Source organism: Mus caroli, chromosome 5 (genome assembly GCF_900094665.2).
Source record: "Mus caroli chromosome 5, CAROLI_EIJ_v1.1, whole genome shotgun sequence".
Lineage (NCBI taxonomy): Eukaryota > Metazoa > Chordata > Mammalia > Rodentia > Muridae > Mus > Mus caroli.
This window is the reverse complement of record NC_034574.1, coordinates 31805429-31823714: the sequence shown is the minus strand read 5'-3', so window position 1 is coordinate 31823714 and position 18286 is coordinate 31805429. Positions and strand designations below refer to the sequence as shown.

At 51.7% G+C, this 18286-nt stretch overlaps 1 protein-coding gene across 4 annotated transcripts in view; it reads right to left on the bottom strand.

The window, feature by feature from the left end:
- The window catches only part of Ppp2r2c (protein phosphatase 2 regulatory subunit Bgamma), an 89236-nt gene that overhangs the window by 37574 nt on the left and 33376 nt on the right, over nt 1-18286 (bottom strand). Inside the window, exon 2 of one of the 4 annotated variants that reach the window (XM_029477622.1) lies at nt 1889-1993. The exons of the other annotated variants lie outside the window; for them this stretch is intronic. Coding sequence (XP_029333482.1) covers nt 1889-1993 — 105 coding nt within the window. The remainder of the gene's footprint in view (nt 1-1888; nt 1994-18286) is intronic. 4 annotated transcript variants of the gene reach the window in all.

Here is an 18286-nt window from a genome sequence, read left to right as displayed (position 1 = left end):
CCAGACAAGTGCCTGCTACACACAAGCTAAGTTGTCCTGGCCACTGAGCCCATCCCATCATGTGGTCCAGGGACGTCTGAGCGCTCAGGGCTGACCTCAAACCTATAGTACTGGGCTTCCAGATGAAACACTGGCTCTTGCAGTTTCACTTTAAAACTCCCTAAGGGGAGTGGGGAGCAGAATATAAAATTGTATATAAAATGTCTTAATTATATAGACCAGTGATCACAGCCTTGTTAAATAAGCAAACAGGCTGAGGTGGGGGGTGGGAATTTTGTTCACATAAAAGCTGTTAACAACGCTTTATGCAGGATGGATGAAATAAATGTCCCCTTCTACTTCTGTAGGAAATTTCTGTGATGCAGCAACATGATTTTAATAACTTTATTAGGATGTAATCAATACATCAAAAGCAGCAATATTTAATGTAGACAATTTGATGAGTTTGGGGGTATACATGACACTCGTTATTTTTACGATGGGAAAAATAATGCAATTAAATTAAAATGCCAACATAACCTCACTATCCAGAGCAATTGAGGTCCACCGAGGCTGGGCGGTTACCACAGTAACAGACACTAATGTCTGTGGGCAATTTACAATTTGTATGTCATTTTCATGTCCACTGCTTCCTTGGAGTCACAAAAGCCCCCCTGGGGAGAGAGATGACTTCCAGTTGGTGGCGGGAGGACACCCCACAGTGCTCCCTCCACAGACAAAGGGAGGAGTTCTCCTTGGACCAGTTAGAAGTTTGGGTTAGGATCTCGGCTCAGGCCACTCAGCTGTGTGGCATCACAACTGTTCTGAGCCCTGGCTCCTCCCTCATCTGTGGCACGTCTACGATGTGTGGTCTTTCTGGGGACAGAGGATGGAGAGGCAACTGGAGTGGAAGAACCAGGAAAGTAGAGCCAACCAGGGTAAAACAAATCTACTAGGTAGAGAGCCATAGCCTTCAGCCATGCCTGCCTCTGGCTTCTAGAAAGCACAGTGGCACTCGAAAGTATAGATCGTGGGTCTGACTCGGCCCCTCCAGACCTGTTCTGGACACCAGTGCAGAGCTACCTCTACCCTCAAGACCCTTCCACCCAGGCCAGGGCCCTGCCAAGCTCTCCAATCAAGGGCTACATGGGGGTCACACCTACTGTCTTTATGGCATAGGTCATAGGGGTTGTGAGGCAGAGCTACCTCAGAGAGCCAGGAGTCACCATCCACCAATGTCAACCCAAGTCATTGGGCAGCCAGCCCCTCTGCAGAAAATTCACCTCTTCTCCTAGTAGAATTGAGACACCTCCTGCCCCAGTACCCCCTCCTTCAGGAAGTGCTTCCGCCATGCCTGCCTTACCCCATATCAGCAAAATTATCTTTCCTCTAGCCATGGGCTCAGGGCCAATGTGTGCTCCTTATAAGGCCTAAGCTCTTCTTCCCTTGTGGTCTATGTCCACATTGCCTCTAGTCTTCACCATCAAGAGCAGCAGGGTCTGCCACCAAGCCCAGCTACTTGTCCTGAGAGACCCTGCTCATCTAGCCCAGGAACCCTTATGGGAGTGGAGTTCCCATGGTGACAACAGCAGGATCTAAACCCATGACCAAATAATAAAACCAAAACTAAACTATCTGTGTCACTGGAGGAGAATGAAACACTAGGAAGCCTGTGGGTCAGAAAAGCAGAAAAGCTCAATCCAGGTGAGCCTCCTCACTCAAGACTTAGTCTCAGAGGGAGGGGTGGTGGGAGGGGTGTCTGTGCAGTGTGGGCGGCTGCAGACACCTGGAATGGCACTAGCCCTAGGCTCTTCTGCAGAGTTGGAAGGCATGCAGGGGAGGTGAGCAGAGACAATGGACAGGGGCCACTGGCTACCACCCTGAGCCAGCCCAGTGTGTGCCTGCCTACCTGTGAACACCTGGGAAGTGAAAGGTGTTACCTCTGGTGGCCATGCAATGACAAGCTGTTGCACACCGCAGGCAAAGATGAGCAAAGATGGTTGGATTGCATGCCCTAAAAAGAGGAGAAAAGCTTGGACCTCAGCCCCATGAGCAGGAGATTGCTCTGCAATGGGGTTTTCGTAGGTGGTCAAGATAAAGATGTCAAGCTGCAGGCAGGAGGAGCCGTAAACATAAGAACCTGACATGAAAGTGGAGAAGGATCCAGGGGTGCACGCGCACGTATACACACACACACACACACACACACACACACATGGAAAGGACCACAAGATGAGAAGCAGCAAGCAGACCCCAGTCTACCAGCCACACCAGAGCTAGGAGGGGGTCAGGCTGCATCTACCCTGGGGCCTAGAGAGGAAGCACCAAGTCCACCCAGCTGACACCTTAAAGGGGTCAGGGGCAAGAATCTTGGGGTTAGAAAAGGAAAATGCTGGAGTAGGGGCCCTCAGGCTGCTCCAAAAGGTGTTTCCTAGGCACAAGAGGCCCAGGCCTGCCCCCAGAAAATCTGGGGTCCGAGTCAGCTGGGGCTCAGGATTGCAGAGAGGCAGTCCAGGGCCATCATGTGTGTGTGGTGGCTACACAGATGACAAGGGAACATGACAGAGAGAACCAGAGGCAGCACACAGCAGGGAAACTCATAGGTTACTACTGGCCGCTGGACACATAGCTGTACCTCTCAAGCAAGTACTCTGTTAGACAGATCTGTGGGGATCCTGTAGACCACCAGGAAAGGAATCCATAACAGAAGCAGGCATCTGTGTCCGCATCCCAGAATGGCCAGAGCAGGCAAAGTCCCTGCAGCTAGAGAGCAGTCCGTCCTCCATCCCATGTTCCCTAACCTGGACTCTTCCCCACTGGGCCCCCTCCATCATGGTGGAGCACTGACATCAGGAGAGGTTTAGAAGCACGTTTAGAGTCTTGTTCTGAGTTCAGCATCTCCTAGGTTAGAGCATGACATGGCTAATTCAAAGCTCACCCTTTCGAAGTGTGCCTAGCCCTCTAGGGGTTCCATGTGCTGGGAGGCCAACAGTGCCTTCTAACCCATAGTTCTATCCCCCCAGGAAAGAAGTTCCAGACCCTGGGAGCATCCTAGTCTGTCTTCCCCAGCCCATCAGCCACAGATCCACATCTTTCCCATCTGTCCCTATGGGATCTGGTCACTATCACTCTACATAAATAGCATCTCACGATGCGCAAGGTCTGTGAGGGCCATGCACACTGCACTCATTGGCACCCAGGTGCCTTGCAGAGCTGCTGAAACACCCACCCCATGCCACCAAGATGGTTTTAAGACCCTTGCTCTTCAATCAGAAACCCAGGCCCCAGAATAGAAACCCAGAGTGCGCCTCTAAAAGTTCCCATACCTTAACCAGGGCTGGGACTGCTGAGGGAGCCAGTTCACAGCCAGAAGACCCAACCCCTCGCTCCCCGCCCCATGGCATGTCTGCTGGCCAGACTGAAGCAACAGCAGATGGGCCTAGAAGGCAGACAGGCAGCTGTGGATTTGCCTGTGGTCAGCACCATGTGGTTGAGCCCAGGCCAGGCTGGACGGTGCTCAAAGAAGGAAGACACACAGCTCTGTCTCTAGCCTGATGGCCAGGTGGCCTGGGACCAGTCTCTGGCCTCCAGACACATCAGGCTGAAGGAGATGGAGAGAGGACCCCCACTCACTGCCTGCTTCTCTGAACTTCAGGCTCCAGAAGGGCTCCCATGGAACCCAGCTTCTCTACTAATGAAGGTTCTAGAGTCTGTCCTGATCTGGTAGGCCTGATAGGGCCTGGAATCTGTAGAGGGACAACTCTCCCCTGTGGGCTGAGATTTGAGGGGTCCTAGCAGGTTCCTTGGCAAGTTACAGCCTCTGATACTCAGCTTCCCAGGCTTGTAAATGGTTATAATCCATGTAAGGATTAAACGAGACAGCAGAGGCAGGATAGCGCAGCCAGAAACCATTGTCAAAGTACTTCATTGTCATCATCATCACTGTACTGGCTAGTTTTATGTCAGCTTGACACATGTTAGGGTTACCCAAAAGGAGACAGTCTCAACTGAGAAAATACCTCCATAAGATCTTAATTACTGATTGATGGAGGAGGGCCCAGCCTATTGGGGGTGGAGTCACCCCTGGGCTGGTGGTCCTAAGTTTTGTAAGAAAGCAAGCTGAGCAAGCCATGGGGACCAAGCTATGGGCAGCACTCCTCCATGGGCACTGCATCAGCTCCTGCCTCCAGGTTCCAGTCCTGCTTGAGTTCCTGACCTGACTTCCTTCAGTGATGGACTACGATGTGGAAATTTAAGCTAAATAAGCCCTTTCCTCCCCAACTTGCTTTCTGGTCAAGGAGTTTCATCACAGCAATAGTAACCCTAAGACAATCACATCATTATCACCACCACCACCACCACCACCACCACCATTCCAGGTATAAACCCAACCACCTAGCCACCATGATAAAGACACATGAATAACAGACATACAGAGAGCCATGATGTAAGATGTGGTGTTCTGCTAAGGACCTGGGTTTGAGTCTAACTTGGCCCTGTTGTATGGTTTCTTCAGAGTGTCAGTTACTCCATTTATAAAGTGGTGACAATGGTTGTCCAGAATGAGGACACTACCCTGCACTGTGTGAGAGGAGGGGCAAGCTGCCTAACATTAATTTAGACTGACAGCTCAGATATCGGATGCTGGCTGGCTGGGGCTGGCTGGGGCTGGCTGGGGCTGGCTGGCTGGGGCTGGCTGGCTGGGGCCGGCTTCAGGCCTCCCAGCACCTGGGGTCCCAGGGGCCTGTACTCCCTCTCAGGCTGCAGCTGTCAGGCAGGAAATGGGAACCATGACAGTCTGGTACCATCAGGTCTCATCCCATCAATGTGTCCACCAGACCTTCCCAAGGCCTGTCTGGTCCAGGATGGGTCAGGCACTTAGATGCTGAGTCCCTGGGCAGACTCTGAGCAGGATGCTGAGATCATCATTGGCAGACCCAGCCCATCTCTTCCACTCACCTCTCCTGCCTCAGCTCTGGTTCAGGCCATGGCCATGCTATCCAACCTTCCCTAAAGTCTTCTGTGGATCCTCATTGCCTAGAGAATACAGCTCCCACCCTCTCATCTCCTCTCACAAAGTTAGCTTCCCTTTAGCCAACAGGTGGTTCTCAGTGCTCTGAAAGAGACAGGCCTCTACTGCTCACCCACTAAGCAGCTACTGCTCACCTACTAAGTGCCAGACTTTAGGCCACACATCAAGGATTCTGAAGAGTGCCCTCTGAGTCTGACGAGTGAGGAGCTGGGTCCTTATGCACTGTAATCACTCATATTGCACAGAATAATGCTGGCCTCTACCCAGCTCCTCTTTCTTCCTCACTGATACCCTGTGGGGTCTCCCACCCAGGTCCCTGATGACATAGCCTGGGCTACCAGATTGCAACAGAGGCCGTGACTTTGCAGCGGGACCTCACCTGGACACCAGAGGCCCCTTACACAGGTGCATTACACAATATGACTTAAACCACCCTCAGCGGCGGGGGTTGATGAGGAGCTGCCTTCCATGTGGGGAATTACAGTTTCCAAGGATCTGATTTGCAGATGACCCAGGAGCAGATAGCTGATCCATACCTGCTGACCACCAGAGCCAATGCCCTCAACACCATCCTGCAGGCAGGTCCCCGGGACCATCACCATAAGATGGCCTTGCACCCTCACAGAACCTGAACACAGCACTGGGCTCCTCAAGTCTTGTCTGTGGCTTGTGGCCTGGAACTCCAAGCACAAACTTTAAAACAGATTCTAGACCACTATGGTTTCACAAAAAATGTCTTTAAAAAAAATTCCTGAAACAACACAGGTGCCTTCCACAGACAGGATAACTAGCATGGCCCACCCAGGACAGTGAGCCATTGGTAGGACCCACGGTCAGCTCTGAACGCCAATGTTACTCTGGGCAGCACCTTGCCCATACAGCCAGGCACAGCCCCTGATGCCCCATGAGGCTGTCACATGACCATTACCAACCATAAAGCCCCCAGTGACTAGCTGACACCACAAACACCAGAACCAGAGAACTGGGCCTGAAGGACAGTCAGATCCCCCCACTCCATGTTCTTGCTATGATCAATAACCTGGACAAAGGAGATCACCCATGGCTAGGGTCTGGCTGGCTGTACAGGAATCAACTGCTCAGTTTAGAAAGGCCTGAGGTGCTGTTTCCAGCTGTGTGCGGTTGTGGTAACACACGGATGGATCTGGAGCTCCAAGGAGTTGGTTTTTTCTGCTCTCAATCCTGCTCGAGGAGAGGGGACTGAGAAAGTCGCTGTTGCCAGGTCCTGGTCAAGGATGCAGATCTGCACGCACCTCTCTGGACTCTCACTACTTTGCTGAGGCTCTTCATAGTCTCCTCCCTATGTCGACGAATCAAATTCGCTCTTGTTCACACTGAACAAGGTTCTGGCAGCTGCTGTTCTTGACGCTTGCTGCCAGTGTCACCCATGTCCCTCACCTGCAGAATGGACAAGGAAGACACTGCCTGCTCTCTTTGCATTCCTGAATTCCTAGTCTTCAGCAGCCACGCACCATGTTTTTTGCATGGATCAGGAGTGAACAAGCTTGTAATGGTGCTACTCCTGGAAGTGAGTGTCCACCTTCACTGGGGGAGTCAGGATGCAGACAGCTGCCATGGAGGAAGACATGAGGCTTGGGGACATCTAACCATGGATCTGGGGGGGGAGGGGCTTCCTGGAAGAGGAGGAGGTAGAGGAGGAGGGGCACTGAATTTGAATCCTATCAACCTATTGGAGCAGAAATGCTGCAGGTAGACAGCCACAGAGGCCTATGCATGTGTGCAACTAATCCAGAGGGAACCAGGACCCTGGGGGACCAGCTTCTTGCAAGGACCTAAATGACCATCAGGAAAGCCCACCCCACCCTCAACTAGGCAGCCTAGCTCTAGGCATCCCCTTGTAGGCAGCTGGCAAAGCCAGGAGGCAGGAGGGGCCTCTCAGTTAATTAGAACAACCGAGCAGCCAAGGACTTCAATTATGGTGCCTGGCAGGATGGTGCCTCCCATGCAGGTGAAGATTAAGCCCACCAGGCTGGCACTCTCTGGGCAATTAAGCACAGGCCAGCCGAGAGCAGCTTCCTAACTAAGGTGGGTGGGGCGCTCCGTGCTGCGAGGGGAGCCTGCTCAGAAACCGTTCAGAGGCAAAAGTCACAGAAGCTGTTCCTCGGGCTCTGTCTGCTGCTTCCCGAGACTCTTTCTTGTTTGATTGAGTAAATAACTCTCAGGTGTCCTCTCGGTAGCCACAAGTGGTAGCAAAGAGAAATGTTGTGGCAGCAAGGCTGCAGTAGTGTCTCCAGGCTAGCGGGATGTCCTGCCAAGAGTGCTACTGTCTTTACCCAGGAACATCCCTTGTCCTGGACTGAATGGGGCATCTCAGAGTGTGAGTACATGAGCCCTCCCAGGCGACAAAGGATGCCTACCAGGAGGGCTGGAGCTGCTTCTGACCCTGCCGCTCACAGTGTATCCACAAGTATGGACACTTTCACTTCTTGTGCTCAGCAGTATGTGTGCCATCATTTGTGACACACCTGGGAAGCACACTCAAGTCTCCCGAGCACTCAGAGGGACAGTCATTAAGTGGCCTAAAGAGAGTGTTCTTATCCTGTAGGCAAATCAGGAGCACCCCAAGGCCTGCCAGGAAATGAAGGGCTCTGAGATCTGTAGCTGGGGAGACAGGGCACAACAGGAATCTCTAACTCACACTTCTGGGAAGGGTCCCTCTTGAGGCAGGGGCATGTGAGGGAACCCCATATCTAACATAGGTGAAAGGTGGAGACAAGCCTGAGTAGCCAGGATAAAAATGAAATCACTCTGTAAAGACCTAATATAAATTAAGTGAACACAGCCAGGAGGTGCTGAAGACTTGGGTTTGACCAGAAAAAGACTCCTCCGGAGCCTCCGCCATACGCAGGGAAGATGTCTGTGGCCAAGGATCGCTGAGCCAAAGTACCTTACATAATCCTTTACCTTTAAATGGATAGAAGGCTGGGGTGAGGAAGTAGCTGTCTAGGCTGAAGCCAACCAACACCTTTAAACTGTCCTACCTCAACCCCCTTGGGGATGTCACAGCCCCCAGGGCACCGCTCTTCTCTGATGCTAACCAGGGGAGGACCTTTCTCAATGTGTTAAGGTGCCGTGCCAGAGTCTGCGTGGGAGCCAGGCTGAGCAGGAGTCCCTCTGAGCTTCGAGCAGGCAGAGGAATGCCAACTATAGCTAGGACTCCCACTCTGCCTGTGTCGGCTTGCGCAAGCCCCTGTCCTTTCCAGACCCAACCACCTCATCCTCACAATATGAAGGATGCTCGCAAGATACTACAGAGGTGGGCTGGGAGGGTTGAAAAGGGAGCCGGGTGAGGTAGGTGCTCAGAGGAGCATGGTACAGACCAAGAGTGAGAAGAAGCTAAGGGTTCTGATACTGCATTCCTGCCCTGTGGCACACTCTGTGTGGGAGGTCGCCTCTGTCCAAACCTTGAATTCCTGAAGTCACTTGTAGAGCAGCCATTGTACAAAAGCATCATCATTATATAGATGAGAAAAATCAAGCCAGGAGTTAAAGGGACTCCCCAAATTCACAAAGCCCCTGAGCACGTGCCTGGGTCAGCCCTTCTCTCCTCCCACCCCTGTCCACTCTGGTGAATAAATGCATGAATACATGAATGGGGAGGTTGCTGCTGAACAAATGCCACTGGGAGGCCCAGCCTTCTTTCAACCCCAAAGCAGGAGGATCCCCAATTTAATTATGAGGAAGGAAGCCACAGGCAGCCCCATGCTGAGTCTCATCTCCAGTGCTTTCATTACAGTTTACAGCTTCCTGGGCCCATTAGCACATCCCCAGGTTCCCCTGGAATGATTGGCTGGGGGAGGGGCCAAGCCTGCTCTTCCCACCCCTGCGCTGGAAAGGGGTCCAGGAAGCAGTCACCTTCAATCCAGACACTGACGTAATATCCCAAGCATCTCATTGGCAAACACAAATTAGTGCCGTCCTGGTGATCACAGAGAGAAGGATGGCCCACACAGAACTGGAGCCAGGAGCAAATATGGCTGTAGATGGCAGGATTGAGGGGAGTGGGCAGAGTTCGTGAATGCTGCCAGCAGGGCGACCCAGCCACTGATTTATAGACAGGGCTGTGCTGTGTGCCAGCAGGGGTGCTTTGAGCTGAGTTTATCTGTTATTGTCTGTTGTTGTTCATCTGCTATCATCTATTATTGAGATGATGGCAATAGTTAACTACAGGATGAAGCCCAGATGTCTTCAGCCCTTGGGCGCAGTGCTACGTACGGGTTGTGGAGCCCCTGGGGAACAAGAGTGCACTTGCTTTGTACAGTTACAAGCTTTCTCAGTCTCCTAAATGTTCATCAAATGACCCTTGCTGGCCCTGGAAAAAAAAAGTGGCCTAATACCAGCTACAGAGGGCAATGGTGCCCACTAGATAGGTGACCATTTTTTACACATTTCCTGGGTTAGAAGAACAATATGCTAACTCCTTGCATCTCTTGTCCAAAACAGAAGACAGAATGACATCGTCTAGTAACAAACAAGTCTGCCTGCTGAGCCCCAGAACGTGTGTGTGTGTGTGTGTGTGTGTGTGTGTGTGTGTGTGTGTGTGTGTGTGTGTGTGTGTGTGTGTGAGAGAGAGAGAGAGAGAGAGAGAGAGAGAGATTTCACTTGAAAGTGGTCTTTGCAGATGTAACTGAGCAGAGGACCATCCAAAGAGTTCGTTCTGGATCACCACAGTGGATCTTAAGACATCCAATGACTGTCTTACAGGAGACACAGACCAGAGAGGAGCAGGAGGTAATGGGAAACCAGAAGAGCATGGATGGAAGTTAAGGGATGCTGACAGCCTCACACAGAACCAGAGAGAAGATTCTGTTTTAAGTCACCCAGTGAGCAATGACATTACCATAGCCAATTTGAGGAATGGACTCACTAGAGGCACAAGAACTGTGACGGCTGGGACAGGGCAAGCCAGAACATGTGGGCCTGTGTACGGGAGGCTTTCCACAGAGGTCTCTGGCCCAGCAGGGTGCGAGAGTTCCGGCAAAGGGAAGCGAGTGCGAGCACGGAGGGAAAGTCATTTCCACTGCTTCCGCGTCTGCTGCTGCAGTTGGCTCCACCCGTCTCCTCCGTGCCATCTCGGTTACTCCACGCTGCCCGATGCCCGGTGCTGAGTCTGGGTGGGCTGGACCAACGAGAGGCTGACGAGCCAGTGAGGAGTGCGGCCGAGCTTCAGGTGGAGTTTTCAGGAGAGCAGACCTCTTCTCAAGTGTTACAGCTCTTAGGACAGAAGCTCTCAGACGACTCACACACCTTTAATCCTTCCAGATAGGATTCTTATATACAGTTTTGGGGTGGGTCAGGGTCTGACAACAGGTACTTCTCATGGGCTTGGTCTGAGTGCTTAGGGGAAACCATCTTTGTATGTAGGAGGGCTTGGTGCTGCTCCTATGTGACTGATGGCCACAAACCTCTCTGAGGGTGGCTGTGGGAGGCTGTCACTGCGACAGAAGCCAGGGGTCCAAGGGGTGTTGACGAACTCCCTCGTAGGCAGAAGTCACCTACCAGGTCTCTGGGGTTCAAGGCCAAGCTTGACTGGGGACCAGGCTGTCTGTGCACAACTCACCACCCAACAAGAACAGAGAGCCTTCATCCTGCAAGCTCCCACAGAGGACGTGGAACCTGGCACTTCCATGTCAACTAGACAAGTGCATAAAGGTTCCTTCATTATTCTGAAATGAGTTAGAAAGGATGCTTCCTTAAGTGTGTACAGCAAAGTGTGTACAGAACTATGCTATGTAGTGCACGTGGTAGGCCACTAGCCACTGGTGGCCACTAAACCTGTCATCCAAACTGGAGGTGATCTGCCTCCCAAGTGCTGGGATTGTGATTATGAGCCACCATGACCACTGGACTCCTAAATCCTTCATTCCACATGTTGTCCCAAGGCTGGGCACTTTTGTACACGATGCTGGAGATTGATAAGCCCATATCAAGAATACAAATTAAATGCCACGTGACCTCAAATTAGTTCACGTTCACAGATTCAAAATTCAAACGAAAGGGACTGCAACAAGGATGCTGACATCCAAAAAGACATGAGCAATTTCTTCTTGCTGTTTCCCCTGCAGAGGCTGGGCCAGCCCAGCCTACACCAGCTTCTTCACATTGACCACCCTTCCTTGCTGCCCTTTGCTGACTGAATCAAAAGGGAGCCACACCCTTCTACAGACAGCCAATCATACGGCTTCCAAGAGATCTGAACCAATCACACTTCTCACCTAGGAATCTAAGCCTTGAGGTGTGGAAACCAGGGAGGGAGTGCCTCCCTGGAAAACCGAGAAATAACTTTGTCACTGGAAAGAACTGGGGTGACACAGAAGCCTTGTAGCCAAGACTGACCACTGGCCAGAGAGTAACTCCGAGTGGCTTATTCGGGGAGACTAGGTGAGAAGACCCAGGACTAACACCATAGATAGAGCAGGGTGGACACAATAGGGCACAATAGGCCTCCATGAGCAAACTGCTTCCCCACACTGGGTCCCTCATCCCCCAAGCCCTCACTGTCCCGGTTCCCTTCCTAAAATCCCATCCACCCATCTGTCTTTTATCTGTTTAATGAAAGGTCTCTTCTTGCTCCCAGCCGAGCATTGCCTGATGTGCTGGTTTACAGAAACTTCTTGGGAAATGGATCTAAAGCAGGAGCCAGGCCAGCATCAGGGCTCCAGGACAGTCCCCTGCATGCCCTCAAACTCACAGGCCATCCAAGCAGGGAGGCCACAGCCACCCTGCAGCAGATTCCAGTGAGTCCATGGAGCCCCCAGGCCAAGTCCTCCCTGAACATGGAGCTAACGAGGCTCACACTGAGCTGTAATTACACGGGCTCACGGGCGCTCAGGGCCCAGGCAGGCACGCGTGCTTGTTCCCTCACGACCTAATGAGGCATCCCGTGTTCTACAAAGCTTTACCTCATGATTTAATTACCCCTCTGCTCCGGCTCGGCCCTTATTACCCACCACTCAGGGAGCAGACTCCCCATGCCTGACGGGGAACAGGGCGAGGGGTGATCTGGCTATGCTCTAGATGGTCGGCTGGGATGGCAGGGGTGTCTGGGCCCACAGCTAGTGGGGGATGGGTTTTAGTCTCAGATTTATGGAGAAGGTAAAGTGTTAGAAAGATACCCAGGGGCGGGGGGGGGGGAACAGAGAGGCACGACTGGTAGCAGAGCCCATGTAGGTAAACAGGAAGAAGCTGGGTGTGTATTGAGTGTGAAGCTGGGCTGTAAAGGCCACTCTGGAATATGCACATTTGAGCACATGGAAGTGAGAACTGAACAGGATAGTGAGCCACAGCTCCATCACATCCGAGCAAGTGAGAGAATGCCATCCCTTCAGAAGCACCAGGCCACCCCGAAGCCCTTCACGCACTGAACCTGTTTCATGTTTCCTACTCTTGCAATGATATCAGAGAGGGTTAGCAGCATGCCTATGGTCACACAGTCAGGAAGGGGTGTGACCAAGTCTCCAGCCCCAACCTCCTCATTGCTCCCTGCTGCAATCCTGGTCCCTAAGCCTACGAGGCCAGCTTTGGAGTGCTGGTGTCATTACTGGAGCTAATGGCAGAATGCAGAGTGACAACACCTTCTGTCCCTCCTTCGGTGCCCATGTAAGTGTTCGCTGAAGTTGAATGTGGCTTGCATGTATCCCCTAAAAGGTTCTGTGTTAAAAATTGAACCCCGAGACTCATAGTTAATGGCATCTGGAAGTGTGGCAGCTAGTCTTCACTGTCACCCCTGAGCATGTCTGGGAGGGTGTTTTTAAGCAGGGTTAACTCCGCCTATCCTATTGTTAGAGCAAGCAACACACCCCATGGGTTGGGGTCCTGGACTGAGTATCAAGAAGAAGGCAAGCTGGATACCGGCATTCACCTCTGCTTCTTCACTGTGGATAAAATGTGGTTACCTCGGGCTTCTGCCCCCCCCCACCATACTTCTGGTGCACAGTACCCTCGGTGCACAGTAACCTTGGTACACAGTACCCTTGAGGTACTGTAGCACTGGGGCAGGCATCACTTTACAAGGAAAATGATGAGGTTCCGAAAGATGAGGCTACCTGCCGGCCCAGATACCGACCCATCCTGATACACAGCTGGTGCTGTCTCATGTCATCTGTCTCCCCCAAGTAAATGAAGGCATGTCACATACTGAGGCTGGAGCCAGCAAGTGCAGAGAACTACTAGCCTCAGGCTTCTGGGCCCTGCCACTCATGTCCTGACTCCTCTTAAGAAATGGCAGCTTCCTCCTTAAAGCCTGTACCAGACATGGGGGTAAGAACTGCTGGGGGCAGCACCTGTGCATTTCCCAAGCTCCTCCTCGCCTGCTTTGAATATTCCTAGTGCACTATTGGTACCTCATACACACCCATCTCAGCCTCATGCATGTGTGTGCATGCATGTGTGTGTATGTGTGTGTGTGTGTGATGAGTGTGAGCCTGAGGGTGTGTACATGTATGTGTGTATGCATGTGTGTGTTTGTGTGTGTGTGTGATGAGTGTGAGAGTGTGTTCCTGGAGTGATCATCAAGAGTTCTCCCTTCTGCCTCTCAACCTGCATGTATACTACCATATTCCACTTAGAAACCAAGACTCTTGTCTTTCTCAGGCTGGAGCACCTGCACTTTAATATATGGCTATCCCAACTGTCCTATTATGGACAGACAGACAGACATGCTAAGGGCCTAGGAAGGAGCTTGAGCATACTGTGACTAACTTGAGGACTTCTAGCTTGCCCCTCAGGCTGGCAAGCCGTGATAGCAACCTTCCCAGCCCACCATGTTCATCTATGCCCCTTCTGTGGTCCTTCTATCCTCCCGTGAGTTCTTGGTTAAGATCAGGACCAGAATGCTGGAGCTCCACAGGCAGCCAAGGCAATGTCACCTACCAGTGGCCAAGTGCAGATGAAAATGGCCCAGATCTGCACAGTAATGAGCTAGGGACTAATGCAGATTGTGAGTGTGTGTGTGTGTGTGTGTGTGTGTGTACACCAAGTTCCCCAAAACAGCAACAACATGGTGACAAGGGCAAGCCTAAACATCTTTGGTCCTGCCTCCTTTGTTCATAATCTAAGTGGAAAGACAGCATTTCCCAGAATTCCCAGCAGGCCCTGCTGAGGAAGTGGGGAGAAGAAAGGGGAAGCAGGTAGGGCTAGGAGAACAGACAGCCTAGCTGCTTTGGTGATACAGGCCATAGGCTCCCTGTGACTGGATAGCACAATGCCTTCCATGTCCTTGGGCTTAGAAATCTTCCACTGATCTGATGGCTCAGGGACCTGTGTGTCACTTCCCTGTAATGACAGTGCTCTGGCCTTCCCCAAGGAACTATCTTCTTCTTGCCCAATGTGGAGACTGAGAGAGGCTCCCGGAGTCCCAAGGGACAGCCTCTGGTATGTTTCCAGGGCCAGCGTGCCTAGTCCAGCTCCCTCTGGATGCTACTGCTCTGACTCTTAGTAAACATGTTCCCCTGCTGAGGCCCACAGCAGCTCTGGGGACCCATGTCTTAGGACCACACCCTGCAGCCACCGTTCCAATGCCTCCTACTGAGCATACAAGACACCAGCTCCCTCTCTGATCAAGGCCCAGCAGGATCTGACCCAGGATGAGCAGGGATACCAAGGACACCCCAGCCAGACTTCACTCCGTCCTCGTGGAGCATTTACCGGGGTGGTGTCAGTTCAAGTCACCTTGCTAACAGGCCCTGCATGTGAGGAAAGGCTGAACTCATGCTTCCAATCCAGGGATCCTGGAATTCACGGGCCAAGAGTGGCTCAAGAGGCAAGAGTGCTTTTTGAAAGGGTCGTAGAACAGCAAAACAGAAAAGTATGCAAGAGGGATTCCAGATCCTGGCCCTTTACAGTCAGACAGAGAGACAAATCGCAGCTCAGGGCAAGCCTCAGTCTGCAGCTGGGAGAGCAGAGTCAGCTGTAACTGCAGAACTGCACAGATCCACCCTGTGCTTCGGCGGGGGGACAGCAAGGTCGGTGTCTCAACATTACAGGTGGCTCTGGACTCTCGCTAAGCTTCTTGGATGGGCCAATCCCCACCACTGCTTGATTAGCAGATACTCTGCTCCAACCTCTGTCTCTGTGGCCACACAGCTCCTTGTCATCCCTGTCCTCTCTGTCCTCCCCTCCTTTCCTAAGCCCACTGTAGCCGAATTCTAATTAGTGATATCAATAGGAAGCCACTGCCAAGAAAGTTCCATTCTCAGGCCCTGGGGACAGGAGTCTGGAAAAGACTGCAGTGCACATGCTAGTCTGAAGCCCTATTTTCTCCCTCCTCTACAGAAGTGTGGTCTCAGGATGTGGACGCCTCTCCCCATTCTCTTGGCTCTTTCCTTCCATCCACTACTCTCTCTCTCTCTCTCTCCCCCTCCCCCTCTCTCCAAATGACAGGTGGTCAAGACTTCCCAAGGACATGCTGTGGGACTACCTGCAGGCTGGCCTGCAGCCATGACAGATGACTTGTCTCCTGCCAAGTCCCACTGCTGCCAATCCATCCCAGAGGCGATGAAGGTAGGAATAAGATCTTTGCTGTGTGTGGCCCACCAGCATCCCTGCCTGCTATGGGGCCAGCAGATTACTGAGCTAGCTTAGGGTTCAGAGAAGGGACTCAGAGCCTGTGTGTAACTGCTGGCTCCAAAGGGACACAAGCACTTTTTCTAAAGGACATCAGTCTTGCCCCTGCCTTAGGGTCCAGACAGATCCCCTCCTAGCTACCGCACCTGTCTGCATCTCTGTCTGATCTGCTTAGGTCTAGAAAGGGAAGCACCAGCTATAAGATCCTACATGCTGGGGACACTCCTCTAGGATTTCATATGACCTGCTTGCTGATCTACTGCAAGACACAGTGAAGAAAAGAATGGAGTTGGGTCAATATATTTTTCAAAAGTACACAGCAGGACAGTTTGAGGGTGTCCCTCAAAACTCATCAGCTGGAAACACAGTTCCCAGAGCAACAACACTAACGACAGGTGGGGGCCTCCGGATGACTGGGTCACCACCAGGCTCTGCCTTCATGAACAGACAATGTCACTAGTTACTGTGACAGTGGGTTTGTTATAAAGCAAGACCTTCTCAATCACCGGCCTGCTGCCTTCTGCTGTGTTGTAAAACAGAAAGCAGGGAGGCTCTCACTAAATGCCGCCCTGGTAGCTGGCTTCTGAGTCCCCAGAACTGATATCTTTATGTACTCAGTCTAAAGGATTCTGTTAAAATACAGAAAAAGGCCTGAGACATTTGTGATGGTTTGTTTCAATTATCAACTTGACACAATTTAGAATAACCTGGGAAGATATTCTCCATTGGGATTGCCTACATTGAGTTGACCTATGGGCATGTCTGTAAGAGATTATCTTAATTATGTTAATTGATATGGGTAGGCCCACCGTGGGCAGCACCATTCCCTAAGCAGAGGACTCTGAACTATGTAAGAGCGAAGAAATCAAGCCAAGCAGGAACAAGTGAGCAGGCATGCATTCATTTCTGTTTGCTCTCCACGACTCATGTGATATGACGATTAACTGTTTGAAGTTCTTGGGCCAGCCTTATGATAATAATAAAAAAAAAACCTTCAAAAGGGTGGAGATGACTGAGAATCTAGCTGTGGCACAGTGGCTAATCCCTGGAACTCAAGAGAGGGCCAGACATCGAGTCCGTGCTGCTAGAACAGTCACAGGCTTTCTGTTGCTTGGAGTCCCAGCTGCCATTTTCACAGATTGCCTTTCAGCCCTCCCTGAGACTACAAGGCCCAGATGAAGCCAGGGTGTATCCCTGCTTCTGCACTACAAAACACCCTAATGGCACCTAGGTGTTCAATGCACCAGGTGTCCTGACAGCAGCTAGACACAGCCAGGACTGCCACACCCCCAGACTTGGCTGGAGTTGTTCACCGGTAGGTAAGCCACATGCCACCAAGCTAGTAGGGTGACTTCAGAGGGGGCTGGGACGGAAGGGGCAGGGCACACAGTTGGGGACTGACCTCTGCATCTTCGATCCTTTCTTGGATACAGAGTCTCCTATAGCCCTGGCTTATCTTGAACTTGTTATGTAACAGAGGCTGGCCTGGAATTGATCCTCCTGCCTTCCTTTCTCAAGTGCTAGGATTACAGGGCAGCTCTAACAAAATAAGGCAGACGCTTATCTTCTGCAGATGAGGTTGGGAGCTGAGGTCAAGGTGTTAGCAAGCCAGTTTTTGAGGCTTCTGCAAGACTGCTGTCCTAGCTTGCAGATAGCACCTTCTCCCTGTGTCCACAAGTGGAATCCTCTCAGAGTTTGGGTCCTGATCTCATCTTGTAAGAAATGCAGCTAACCCAGAGCAGAACTTACCGTAGGGACCTCATTTTTCTGTGATTGCTTCTTTAAAGAGTCTTTCTCCAGCCTTCACCATAAGGTAGATAGGTAATGGTGGGTGGGTGTAGGTGTGTGTGTTTGGTTGGGTGTGTTTAGCTACCACAATAATGTATAGTTACACACACACAGTAGGATCCTGATAAATGCCGCATCTTCAACAACTGGCATCAACCATGCGCCTAGTAACTTCCACCACTTGCTGGCCTTATTGTTACCCACTCCCAGGAAATGGCTCACCTCCACCCAGGCAGGCACAGAGGAGCTACATAGCACTTGTCCAGCCCTAGGTGCTGCCTGGGTGGTGAGCAAGAAACACAGCAAGAAACAACAGTCCATTGGAGAGGGCCTCTAAGGGGTAGACCAGTACATTGATTGTTAAGATGCTAGGGGCCCAGGCACGGAGAAAACATTCTTGAGGACTTGAAGCACCGAGGAGGCTCTCTGGGATGAGAGGGCAGAAGGATGGGTGGTGAACTGGCCCAGGTCAAGGGACAGAAGGGAGAGGACACACAGTTGGAAAGACAGTGGCTGGTTTTACAGAGTGAGGATGAAAGCCTGTGTTAACATTTGATCCTTGGGCTGGCAAGATAGCTCAGCAGGTAAGAGCACTGACTGCTCTTCTGAAGGTCATGAGTTCAAATTCCAGCAACCACATGGTGGCTCACAATCTCTGGTAATGAGATCTGATGCCCTCTTCTGGTGCAGTCAACTACAGTGTACTTATGTATAATAATAAATAAATCTTTGGGAGTGAGCATGCGGTGTTGACTGGAGTAAGCAGAGAGGCCCTAAAAATTTAGTTCCCGCCGGGCGTGGTGGCGCACGCCTTTAATCCCAGCACTCGGGAGGCAGAGGCAGGCGGATTTCTGAGTTCGAGGCCAGCCTGGTCTACAAAGTGAG